Raw genomic sequence first — 13,660 nt, forward strand, 5'->3', positions numbered from 1 at the left:
TAGAAAATACTTAACATTCTATATGCTGATACATGGTTTTGTACACGGGGAACTTTGCTGGTGTAACCAGACACAATAGGCGGGGAGGAAAATGGAGACTCAGACTCACTAATACAGGTTACATCCTGTCTAGATAACCCTTCCAGTCAAATTCCTTCCCATGCAGGGTCAGGTGACACAGCCAGGGAATGCTAACCCTTGGCTGTCTGGAGCTGGAGAATGACCTTTTGCTATTGGTCTTCCAAAATCCCTTCTCAATGGCTGAACGGACAACCTCCAAGATTCATTTTTCCATGAAATCACAGTGGCAGTCTATGGATAGCAGTTTTGTCAGTGCATCTGTAACCATTTCTTCTAATGGGTGGTATTCAAGTTTAATGGTGCCCATCCCTTGAAGTCTCTCAAAAGGCAGGGCTTCTCATCAATGTGCTTGGTGCACGAGTTCACCTTCTCGATTTGTGCTAACTTTATGCACTCTTAGTTGTCCTCTAGTAGAGTTATGCATTCATGCACATTGACTCCAATGTCCGTCAGCAATTGACATAGCCAAATGGCTTCCTGGCACATTGAGGCTGTTTCATTGTATTCCACGTCAGTGGATAAGAGTGCCACTGTTGATTGCTTTTTACTAGCACATCTGATGGTTCCACTACCAAACTAAAAGTGGTGCCCAGTGGTAGATTTTTGGTTTGTTGCTTCGCCAGATGAGTCTGCATCCATGTAGCCAACCAGTTTTGGGATCTCAGTCTCTGGTAGCTTTAGCTTTTTCTGGATCTTGACCTTCTGATATCATATGACCTTTTTCACCAAATGTTGAGTTGGTTCTCCAACTTTCCTCCCCAGTATTCCAGGAAGATGGTCACATGGACTCAATAGTACAGGTTACATCCTATCTAGGCAACCCTTACAATCCAATCCCTTCCCATGCAGGGACTAGCGACACAGCCAGGGAATGTTAACCCCTGGCTGTCTGATGTGGAGGATGCGCTTTTGCTATCAGTCCTCCAACAGAGGGGAGAAAGGGGGAATACAAAACAACCTGAGAGAATTCAAGCAGAGGGGCCGATGTAATAAGCTTGCTAAAGCTACCATGAGTTTTTGTATGTACTTGTGCGGTTTTTTTCATGTGTTTTTCCCATGCTTGTCTTATGCGTGTATATCATAACGTGGTCAGGACAGGAAAAATGCGCTCATAAACACGCTTAAAAACCCAAGACTGGTTTTGCACGAGTGCATGCTAATGGCATCTAAAGGAGGCAATTCATTATTTGGCTATGGGCTATGCAAGGAGCTGCGCATCGGATAGTGCCGGTTTTTGTGTGCGGGTTTTTTAGCACTTGAGTCAGGGCAGGAGATAAGTTAAAGTGTAAGGCTGGTTTACTCCATTGCTGGCATTAATGTGCAGCTCTGGGGTAATCATGGATTACCTTCACCTTTTCTGGATTCTATGGTACATTTTGTGGGTTGGCTGAAGAAATCTCTGCTGCATTTCCCGTGCTTACCAGCACTCGCTGGTATAGATCAGATCAGAGATGGAACATGAAGGGATTAGACATTGCTCTAGCCACCTTTAGTCCCATTCCTGGACCACTAACTTCTTCACTGTTTTATGAAAGGGGAAGGCTTTCCTCCTGTGAATTACTCGCGGGTCACCACATTAATGTGGGTTTCAGTGCGGGTTTCTGTGTGGTCTATCACATAGGGTCTTGACTGCGCATATTTACGTGTGTCTTTTCATGAGGTTTACTTTTAGCGCATATTTTCTGCGTGCATCACATTTGCATACTTAGTCTTTATTACATCCTGCAAGGGCTGCTGCTTTTGCCACAAGTGCTAAAACAAATATGCGCTGACAACTAGCGCCAATTTCACCATGGGTCTTATTAGATTGACTCCTGAAAGAGCAACACGATTTGAATAAAGTTACACAAAATAATTGTAAGATATATTCTGAATAGAAAACCTATTTGTGGGCCATCCCTATTAATTCCTTATTTTTCTGCCACACAGGGCTGCAGCGGTGATGAGAGAGAGATGGCAAAGACAGTGGCCAATGTCATCTCAAAACGAGACAAGCAGACGATTCTCGAGGGGCAGGAGCCTGCAGAATTTTGGGTGGCCCTGGGAGGGAAAGCCCCCTATTCTAGTGATAAGAGGTAATGTCTTTGTTACAATAGGAGGAGGGGACAGAGATTTTCTAGCCTTTCTTGATACTTTTGGAGTCCATATATTATGTCTTTTATTCCCTAACAAACTCTCTTCATCTTTATGTTACTGTATACCTTGTGTGTTCCAGAGCACTTATGACTTGCGGATTCAAGCTACAACCTTCTTGCTTAATATAGTAGTCGGGAATGTTCAGCTCATCGGGTCATTTGATTGGATGAACATGTCAGGCACTACTGTTCTATGTCAAGACTTGTCATCTGTCACCGTAGAACAGGACTGGACTATCCCATTATACATCTCTGGCAAAAGATTTTCCATTTATTTAAAAAATAGAGGTTGGGGAGAGGAAATATTTTTTAAGCTTCTGGTCATTTTTGGAGGTTGGCAGGAGAAAATCATCCAGTGTACTCTTGTTTGTGTGTTGATATCATCACAGGCAATGTACCACTACAAAACCATGCATGCAACCTCATCTGCAGGAGAACATCCTAACGGTAGTTTTCCTTGGGAATTGGACTGCATGAAAGCTTCCATTGAAAGTTATCGTTATCATAATTCTATTATAGCCTTGCAAGAGACAGTGAAGTGAATTCTCCGAAGTTAGATAGAATCAACACTAGAGAGGATATGAATTTGTGTTCAAAACTTCCAAAGATATCGCCAAATCAAAGCAAACTCAGCAGTAACGCAAAAAGAAAGATTTGCATATCCATTGTTCAACAATTCAGTCTACGCCAACTTCAGGAATACAACACAATCATATGTACTATGATTTCTTCTGCCAGAACATTAGTGTTCCTGCCAAAATCATGATGATGTAAATAGTGAGCATTGTTACTGTAAGCTCCATCATCTAGCAACCAAGAATGTATTATCAAGCCAGGACTATTTCCACTGAGATCCATAAACCAGTAAGTGTGAAAGTTAACAGGATAAAGTTACCCAGATACCTGGATATTCAGCGTAACTTCTCTGGATAACAAGTTGTCTGCACAGCATTTAGCAGGCAAGTGGAGGAAAACATTCAAATCTTGGGTTTTATCCATCTACCTCCAGACAAACCCTTTGAATATCAACCCCCATGTTGGTTATAAATATTCTCCTCTCTAATCCTCCCCTCAGATTGATCTTAGACAGCTCTTCATGCAGCCTTATTAGTGCCAGGATGTTTAAAATGGCAATCAGTTTACCCAGCTCTACTGGGACTCACTACTCTCTTGAGCTAGAGTAGGGTGGCTACCTTGCCAGCTCAAAAACCTATGAGATCCATATTCAGCAGGGCAAGGAGCAGGTAAGTTACCCAGAAAACCTTACTCGTATATTCAGCAGAACGCAGCCAGATATGTACTTTGCGGAATATATGTGGATTCAGTCCAAGTTATCTGAATAAAGTTATCCAGATAACTTTAGGACTGCTCTCCTGCATAACCAAACTTAGTCCCACCACAGAATTTAGTACACAAGTGTAACTTATCCAACTAAGTGGCGGCCACTGAATATGCTCCTACGTTCAGTGGCACCACTTAGAAGCATAATGTTGGGAAAGGGAGTGTTAGTGTACCCTTGGACCGGCCTGCGGGAGACTTGGGAGAAGGCGTACAACAGTCTCAGAACTACAGGCCGGGAGGCAGACCAGACAGGCTGGAACAGGCTGGCTTCACCCAGGAAGCTGGTGCTCCCCCGGGAAGAGCCCTTGGGAGCCCAGCCGCTCGAGTCTTAGGCAATTCACCCTGGAAGCCGGTGCCCCCCCCCGCCCCGGGATGAGCCCGTAGGGGCCCGGCCGCTGGGACTTAGGAGATCGCAAGTCTGGATCCAGACGAGCTGGGGCTGGGGCAGTCAGGTACCAGGCAGGAGCTGAGGCAGGGAGAAGTCAGGCAGAGCAGGAACCTAGCAGGAACTGTGGCAGGCTGAAGCAGGCAGTGCAGGAACCAGACAGGAACTGCGGCAGGCAGAAGTCAGGCAGAGCAGGAACCAAGCAGGAACTGCGGCAGGCTGAAGCAGCCAGTGCAGGAACCAGACAGGAACTGCGGCAGGCAGAAGTCAGGCAGAGCAGGAACCAACCAGGAACTGAGGCAGGCTGAAGCAGGCAGTGCAGGAACCAGACAGGAACTGCGGCAGGCAGAAGTCAGGCAGAGCAGGAACCAAGCAGGAACTGAGGCAGGCTGAAGCAGGCAGTGCAGGAACCAGACAGGAACTGCGGCAGGCAGAAGTCAGGCAGAGCAGGAACCAAGCAGGAACTGAGGCAGGCTGAAGCAGCCAGTGCAGGAACCAGACAGGAACTGCGGCAGGCAGAAGTCAGGCAGAGCAGGAACCTAGCAGGAACTGTGGCAGGCTGAAGCAGGCAGTGCAGGAACCAGACAGGAACTGCGGCAGGCAGAAGTCAGGCAGAGCAGGAACCAAGCAGGAACTGAGGCAGGCTGAAGCAGGCAGTGCAGGAACCAGACAGGAACTGCGGCAGGCAGAAGTCAGGCAGAGCAGGAACCAAGCAGGAACTGAGGCAGGCAGTGCAGGAACCAGACAGGAACTGCGGCAGGCAGAAGTCAGGCAGAGCAGGAACCAAGCAGGAACTGAGGCAGGCTGAAGCAGGCAGTGCAGGAACCAGACAGGAACTGCGGCAGGCAGAAGTCAGGCAGAGCAGGAACTGAGGCAGGCTGAAGCAGGCAGTGCAGGAACCAGATAGGAACTGCGGCAGGCAGAAGTCAGGCAGAGCAGGAACCTAGCAGGAACTGTGGCAGGCTGAAGCAGGCAGTGCAGGAACCAGACAGGAACTGCGGCAGGCAGAAGTCAGGCAGAGCAGGAACCAAGCAGGAACTGAGGCAGGCTGAAGCAGGCAATGCAGGAACCAGACAGGAACTGCGGCAGGCAGAAGTCAGGCAGAGCAGGAACCAAGCAGGAACTGCGGCAAGCTGAAGCAGCCAGTGCAGGAACCAGACAGGAACTGTGGCAGGCAGAAGTCAGGCAGAGCAGGAACCAAGCAGGAACTGAGGCAGGCTGAAGCAGGCAATGCAGGAACCAGACAGGAACTGTGGCAGGCTGAAGCAGCCAGTGCAGGAACCAGACAGGAACTGCGGCAGGCAGAAGTCAGGCAGAGCAGGAACCAAGCAGGAACTGCGGCAGGCTGAAGCAGCCAGTGCAGGAACCAGACAGGAACTGCGGCAGGCAGAAGTCAGGCAGAGCAGGAACCAAGCAGGAACTGCGGCAGGCTGAAGCAGCCAGTGCAGGAACCAGACAGGAACTGCGGCAGGCAGAAGTCAGGCAGAGCAGGAACTGCGGCAGGCTGAAGCAGCCAGTGCAGGAACCAGACAGGAACTGCGGCTGGCAGAAGTCAGGCAGAGCAGGAACCAAGCAGGAATTGCGGCAGGCTCGAACTGAAGAGCGGTTAGCAACAGCGCTACAAAGAGTCAACACACAAGCTAGGCAGGCTAGCAAGCAGGAAACGGAGTGCGAGGGAATCACACTCCGGGGCTCGGGGCAACAGGGCACCGCAAGGGACCCGGTCGCTGAAGCGGGCAAACAGGCTGGAGCTGGCAGGCTCGTAGTAGGCAGGCAGGCAGGCTCTTGGTAGGCAGGCAAGCAGGAAGGCTCGAGAACATCTCGGGACCAGCGCAACTAGGGTCAAAGGAGGAACCCGCTTGCAAGGCGCCGCAGAGAGATCCGCGGCAAGCCTAAATAAGACTAGGCATCTGACGTCAGGGCTATGGGCGGAGAGCACTCTGGCGGGAAGAGGGCTAGATAAGCGCCGCATCGGCAGGCGCGTGTGCCTAGGGGGCTCAGGGAAATGGTGTCTCCCCCGCGGGGACGCCCAGGAAGCAAGCTGGAGTCAGGAGCAAACCGGCTGGAAACCCGAGGTAAGGGCCGGGACGTGAGGGTCGCGGAGCGGAATGCAACACATAAGGCACCTATTTAGCTAATCTTTTAGCCGCACAAGTTGTGGGCATGTAGTGGGCGGATCAGGGTGGAGCAAGTTAGCCACATAACTTTTGCGACTAATTAGTTATATGCGGTCTCAGCTCTGTGGCAGGTCTAATTCAGCCGGTTTTAACTTATGTAGCTAAGTGCGAATATATACACGTATATTCAGCAATTTAGCTGTGCCACTGAATAAAAGTGAATATACCATGTAACTTAGCCAGATAAGTTATAGCCGGCCACGTTACTTAAATGGCCAGCTTTAAATATTGACCTCACTGTGGTTAGCAAATTCAAATCCCATGGTTTGTCAAGCTAAGCCCAAACTTAGCTGGACAAAGTAGATTTGAATATGAAACTCTACATTTCTGCAGTGAAGTCATCTCCCTTTGCACTCTATTGCACCAGCACTGATACATAAAAATGTCATAGTAGTTATGGTATCCTGTGCCTCTTCCTCAAGTCTGTGACTTTGGGACTTTCAGATAATTTTATAACTTGAAAGTATGTTCCAGAATATTCTGCAACTTTGTCATGTCTTTTAGAAAAATCGATGTGTGGCCTGTCCCACCAAAAAAAATCATAAAATAAATCCACAAGGTGCATAAACCTCTCACACGAAAATTTACTGCAAGGCAGAAACATGGCTGACTGTAGAAGGATGTGCGGCCCAGGGAGAATCAGCTGGAGGAGGGACCTCCCCTCCCCACTGAGATTGAAGAGCGAGAGAGAGGAGTTTCATCCTAAGATCGAAGAGTAGGGGGAGCTGTCCATATTTGCTGCTGTAGCTCCTGCCCCATTGTTGATGAGTGTCAGGGTCAACATTTTATGTGCCTAGGGCAGAGGTTCAGAATTAGCCCCTCCTTCAGACCCCTCCCCCCTGACTTACCAGTGGTGGTTCCGACATAGCATTTCTCCTTTGGCAGTGGTGGCTCTAGCACAGCTCTTTTTCAATCTCTCTCTCTCTCCTTCCCCTATCTGTTGCCTGGCATGCCTTCTCTGTCTCCCTCCAACCCTTACCCAGCATCTACTTTCTGTATCTCTCCCCCCCCCCAGCCCCTTCCCAGCATTGCCCACCACCAAGAATCTCCTTTCTCTCTCTCTCCCTCCCTCTCTCTCTCTTTCTTCCCTGCTGGCCCCTGGCCAGCATGTATCCTTTCTCTACCCCCTGGATGAGCGTCATCAGACTCATCCTGTGGCTACTGCAAGAGTAGTGCAGGCAGCTAAGAAAGTCATTGCAGGGCCTGTGAGCTGATGTGCACTCAAAGGCCCTGTACTAGTCCCGCCCCCTCCACTTACATGGCCTTCCTGTTACCAGAAAACCCATGTGAGGGACAGAGTTGCTGCAGGGTCTATGGGCACACATCAGCTCAAAGGCCCCCACACTGACATTCTCAGCTATTGCCAGAGCCCCGACTTCTGCTGCTACAGCAGCCACTGGATAAGCCTGAGGCAAGTGCCCCATTTGGCCACCCTCTTCTCAACCCTTAATCCCGGCACTGCTGTTATCTACCGTGTGCAAGCCGCGGCTCTCTCTCTCTCTGGAATGGTGATGTCAGAGAGCTGGGAGTATGGCTACTGCAGCAGTATGGAGCTCCATAAAGTGCAGGGCCCAGAACAATTCCCCCAATCCCCCACCCCCTCAACTCCTATAAGGATTAGGCCTGGGCAGAGTCTAGCCCAACCTGGAGTCCTTGAGACCATTACAAGGGGTCCATCAGAAGGGAGGAACCAAAGTGCTGAGAAAAAGAGAAAGCTGACCTCACCTCTGCTTTAAGGCTGCTGCTGCTGCTGCCTAATTCCACTGCCAGATCCCATATCGAGGAGAGGAAGATTGCAGCCTCAAGAAACCCAAAGTGGCATGGAAAGGAGGCGCGTAAGAATATGATTGGTTGCCACTAAGGGAAAGAAAGGAAATTTTCTGCCACCGACATCTTCAACAGCCACTGCTCCACAGGACCAGAGATAGCAGCAAACGGGGTGATGACCCTGAGGAGAATTTCTGGCCACTTATTCGTGTGCTCTGTCTATACTGCTAGTCTGACGTGAGGGAGTAGTATGGCCACAGAGGGGGGTGGGGGAAGACCATAGTGGGATCAGCATTCAGAAGGATGCGGAGATGGAGTCACAGAGAGGAGACAGCAAGAGGGTGAGCATAGCAGTGAAAGCACTTGGCCTGCAGAAGGAGGAGAGCAGGAGGGAATGCTGTAAACTGCTTGGATATCAAGTTTGGTCCTTACTGAAATCTCCTTCAGACTAGATTGGTAAAGTCTCCTTCAGACTGTATGTGTTACATTTGAAATTTTCTATTCAAAAAGGTGGGTAATAAATCCAAATAAAGAAAGAAAAGAATACTTGGGATGGGGCTGTGGAGGGAGGGACCAGGGAGAGGGCCACGAGAGAAAGAGGACAGGAGGCAATGCACTCAGAAAGGGTCCATGGGGGAGGGGAGAGGTACAACACTCAGAAAGGGGCTCTGCAGGAAGGGCAGGAGGGAAAGAACTCAGGAAGGTGCCTTGAGGTGAAGACCAGGGGAGGGGACAGAGGAGGGAGAGGGCAGGAGGGAAGGGGGACAAGGGTGGAAGCTTGCAGGGCAGGAGGGAAGGCAATTGGGGAGGAGAGAGGAGAGGAGGGTGAGCATTCAGCGCTGTACAAACATTCAGAACATTAATCATTTTTCCATATGGCATTTAACTGCTTGTCAAATTGAAATAAATGCCATGTGGGGGTCCACAAAACATTTGGAGGTTAAAAGGGAGTCCACACTCTCCAAAAGGTTGGGAACCCATGTCCTAGACAAAGAAACAAAAAAAAAAGGTCTTTTCCTTTGTGAAAATACAGCTGGTACCAAATCATGATGCTTCTCTTTGCTTACAGGAGAGTCTTGAGTGAATATGACTGACTTGGCCTATATGTTTGGTAGGACGATCATGGAAGGCACTGAAACTATGGCTTTTGGTATTTTGTATTATTTTTGCCCTTTTCCATGATTGTACTACAGTTTAGGAAATTCCTCTTGACCTTTTTCCTTGATTTTTTTTAAATTTTCCATAATTTTAACACCATTCTGCATTTTATTTTCGTGTATTTTTAATATTTATGTTACCTGCAGCAATCAGTTACTTAATTATCAAGGTCATTCCTTATTTTAAGCAGCTTTCTTAGTGATGCGCAACTGAAATATTTTCAATATTCTATTCTTTCAAGTCCAAAAAATATATCCCTGATTTCTTTCAGAACTTATAGCTTTCTTTCCATGGTTTTAAAGAGCTTTCCCTCCACCAATCTTATTTTTTCAAAAATATACTATGGCAAAATGTTATGTCTAGCCTTGAGCTAATCATGGATTTCGTATCTGTATCTATTATATTTAATGTTAAGTTTTTTTTTTTCATCCCCAGATTTGTAGTAAAACTAATGAGTAGTTCTTTATGGCGGAGAGTTAAGACCATCAACAAAAAATCAGATGGCATTACTTTTGTTAGAAGTACAATTTGACTTGAAACTCAAAACTAGCCTGATTTTAACCAGCTACAAATTTGACAGAAATGTTGGATTTTGTCCAGATTAATTAATAAAGTCCATCTGATTTAGCCTGGTAAATCAGAGGAATATCCAAAGTGAACCCAAAAAAGGTCATATCTGATCTTTGTAAAAAATTCAAAGGAAGTCCAGAGATCTAATGAAATCTAGTTTGGCTTTTTTCCGAAGTTAAAATGTTGATTTTTGAATCCACTTCGGATTTTCATTAAAAAAAAGTTTGTCTAACCAAATTGATAAACCTGTAACACTTTTGGAGGTTAGCAAACTTTTTTCCACATTTTTCTTTATACTTCTCACCCCTTTTGTCTTGCTATTTTTGCTTGCCCCCTTCCCCAACGGCATGCTGAGTGCCACTCTTTAGCAGCAGGGATCTCCACTGTAGCAGCACCCATTGTTCCTCCCTCCCTGGGGCTGCATGCACCATCTTGATAGTGTTCCTAGGCCCGTCGGGCCATGATAGACACAGCATACAAAATACTGTGCAATAGCCTGAGCCACAAAGCTGGGCCCAGCAGATCCTTAATTTGGAACAAGGCACTGAAGGTTTGCTTTACACTGTTCTACCCATGCAGACCATGGAAGCACTGACAACACTTTGTAGACCTGTGTGTTTGTATGCAACTTAGGATTTTGCTGTGTATTTCAGCATCGTGCACCAGGTTGAATCAGCCAGTCAGATGCACTGATTCAGCCTTGTCTGGAAAATAAACGCCTGCACAAATAATATAGCTGGGCCCTTTTTGAAATATTTTCCTTAAGATATTCAAGTTTATTATTTTGATTTCTAAAAATAGGAGAATGCATTCAAATTTAGTTCAAGGAATATTTTGATTTTTTTGGTTTCTGTTTGGAAATCCTTTTTGACTTACTTCTCTTGTGAATATCCAATTTTGTAAAAACCTGTATATGTCTGCCATTGTCAGAGAACAGATTCACAATTGGCTTACTTTTCTAATTCATGTGATCTAGATTTCAAGAAGCAGTGATGCAGCACCAACCCCGCCTGTTTGAGTGCTCCAATCAGACAGGGCGGTTTATAATGACTGAGATCGTGGACTTCTCACAGGAAGACCTAGATGAAGATGATGTCATGTTGTTAGATACCTGGGAAGAAGTGAGTGAAAAGTTTCTTTAAAACTCAATTTTTAGCCTACTTTCAACAAAGAAAAAGCATTATGAGATCACCATGTGTGTATGTGTGTGTGTTTGTCCCACCTTGCCTGAATAAACTTGGAGGACATTATTCAGAAAAGCTGAGCTCCTAAATTAGGTGCCTATTTTCAGCTGAACTTAGGGGCCTAACCTTTGAGCCTAACTATATAGAAGCTTAAAATTTAGGAGTTTGAATTTAGAGTTGCTATTTGTCTGCCTACATTTAGACCCCTAATTTAGGTGCCTAGTTCTGAAAATCCATGCTAAGCTCCTAACTTTGCCTCCTCACCCCAACTCCTCCCTTGTAGCCACTCACTTTTTAGTCTCCTAAATTTTGGATCCTAATGAAACTAGAGGCTTACATTTAGGGATTCAGCCTTTGTAAATTTCAAAAGAGCCAATTTGGGGGCCAATTTTGAAAGAGCTTAGGCTTTCAACTTGTAGAGTTAGGATCCTAAATTGATGAAGATTTATTAGGGCTGAGTCCCTAAATGTAGGCTCCTAATTACATTAGGAGTCTAAATTTAGGAAACTAAAAAGAGGGTGACTACGGGGCAGAGTTAGGTAGGGAAACAAAGACAGTGACTTTAGAGCGAATGCATGTGCACCCACATACGCACATATGAGTGGGCAAGGGCACCTATTCAGGGATTTTAAATCATCCGAGCGAGTGCATGTGTACTATTTTAAATACACCTAGCGCGTGCATGTGTGCACCTAATTTTAAGCGGTTACACGTCTAGACATTGTTTGCATTGTCTTCCTTAGGAATTTGTTGGCTTTAATGTGTCATTTTAAAACATGTGAAAGTAAAGAAAATAGCCAGTTTGACCAATTAGTCCACCAGTTCTTCCAGTCTATCTCTAGGTCATCCAGTTCCCTCTGGTTCTTCAGCCTGCACTCCCACTAAGTGTGGATAATGGCCTCTTGCGTGTAAATGTTGGCCATGCCCCTGACAGACCCTAACTATGTCCCTTTTTTCCGCTCGCTTTGCTTGCATATGTGCACATAATTGGGCCATTTTAAAATATGACTTTCTCGCACTGGGCCCAGATACTTATGTACATGGGTATCTTAGTGCAAGCAATTCTTTTACCTCAAAGTTTGAAGCTTAGCACTGATTTTCAGAACTAGGCACCTAATTTAGGACCCTGAATCTAGGAACATGATTAACAGACCTAAATCTAGGCCACTAAGTTTTAGGTACCTACGTTTGTGAATTTTCAGCTGAAAACTTTGGTTTCTAAGATTGGTTGAAAATAGCCACCTAAATAGAAGTTCAGCTTTTTTTTTTTTTAATATTGGCCTCTTACAGGACAATTTGAAAATAAACACGCGTGTGCCCATACATGTGCATATTAGTGTGCAAGCAAAGATACACTGGAATTTGAAATAGTGCGCACACTTGCATACATACGGCCAAATTAAAAAAATCCCCCCGCATGTAAAATCTGAGGTTTATATGCGTGGCTGGGCCTGGCTCGCACCGCGCACATTTTAGAAGGAGCCCGGCCGCACGTGTAACCCCTGTTATGTGCACAAGAGCCAGGCCTCTTCCAAGGGGCGGGGGCAGGGAGGGGCAGGGCTGGAGGCGGTCGGTACAGCGGCCATTTGCCGCTGTGCCAGGGGATTGCGTGCCAGCAGCAGGTAGGAACTCTTAAGGGGTCAGGGAGGACAGGGGAAGAGGGAGGGAGTATGGGTTGTGGTAGGAAAGTTCCCTCCCAGTCCGCTCCTTAATTGGAGCAGACTGAGAAGGAACTGGGGGAGGCTGTGATGGGTCGCCACACAAAAATTGCAATATTCCACCCCCCTCCCCCTTGCGCACGCTGCCCCAGATTTTATAACATGCGAGCGCCGGTGCGCACATGTTATAAAATCGCTCGTTCATGTGCAAGCGCCGGGTGGCTTGCACATGGACATGCATGCATATGTTTAAAAATCTACCCCGTGGGGCAGATTTTCAAAGGGTTACGCACGTAACCCCGAAAACCTGCCCCTGCGCGCGACGAGCCTATTTTGCACAGGCTCGGAGGCGCGCACAAGCCCCGGGACAAGCATATGTCCCGGGGCTTTGAAAAAGGGGCCAGAAGGGGGCGGGGCCGGGGGCATGGCACCGGTCCGGGAGCAGGACCGAGGCCTCCGGCACAGCGGCCGTGCTGGGGGACGGTATGCCGCAGGTTATGCCTGCCTCGGGCAGGCATAACTTACAGAACAAAGGTAAGGGGGGGATTTAGGTAGGGCTGGTGGGTGGGTTAGATAGGGGAAGGGAGGGAAAGGTGGGGGGGGGAGCGAAAGGGGAGCGAAAGGAAAGTTCCTTCCGAGGCCGCTCCAATTTTGGAGCGTCCTCAGAATGTATGTATGCAAGTGTGCACACTATTTATGTATGTATGCAAGTGTGCACACTATTTCAAAATTCCAATTTTGGAGCGGCCTCGGAGGGAATGGGGAAAGCCATCGGGCCTCCCCTAGGGCTCGGCGTGCGCAAGGTGCACAAGTGTTCACCCCCTTGCGCGCACCGACCCTGGATTTTATAACATGTGCGAGGCAGCGCACGCATGTTATAAAATCGGGTGTACATTTGTGAGCGCCGGGTAGCACATACAAATGAACTCCATGTGCGCTGTTTTAAAATTCTGCCCCCATATGTTTTAAAATACACAAACCGCGCATAAATTTGCTCCTAATTTTAAGAGGAGCATAGTTACCGCACATGTTTTCCATAGGACTTTATCGGTTTTTACCTGCGTATGTAGGCTTGCGCGAGGGAGAACCCAGTTTTTCCAATTAGTCCACCAGTTTTCCCAGTTAATATCGAGGTCTTCCAGACCCCTCTAGTTCTTCATCCTCTACGCCCCCCCAGTTGACCCAGACCCCTCACCTGTGAGCC

General features: G+C 47.4%; 1 protein-coding gene across 1 annotated transcript in view; it reads left to right on the forward strand.

The window, feature by feature from the left end:
• The window catches only part of VILL (villin like), a 195,916-nt gene that overhangs the window by 167,274 nt on the left and 14,982 nt on the right, over window positions 1–13,660 (forward strand). Inside the window, exons 15-16 of the mRNA XM_029588369.1 lie at window positions 2,011–2,156; window positions 10,591–10,735. Coding sequence (XP_029444229.1) covers window positions 2,011–2,156; window positions 10,591–10,735 — 291 coding nt within the window. The remainder of the gene's footprint in view (window positions 1–2,010; window positions 2,157–10,590; window positions 10,736–13,660) is intronic.

Source organism: Rhinatrema bivittatum, chromosome 2, assembly GCF_901001135.1.
Source record: "Rhinatrema bivittatum chromosome 2, aRhiBiv1.1, whole genome shotgun sequence".
Classification (NCBI taxonomy): Eukaryota; Metazoa; Chordata; class Amphibia; order Gymnophiona; family Rhinatrematidae; genus Rhinatrema; species Rhinatrema bivittatum.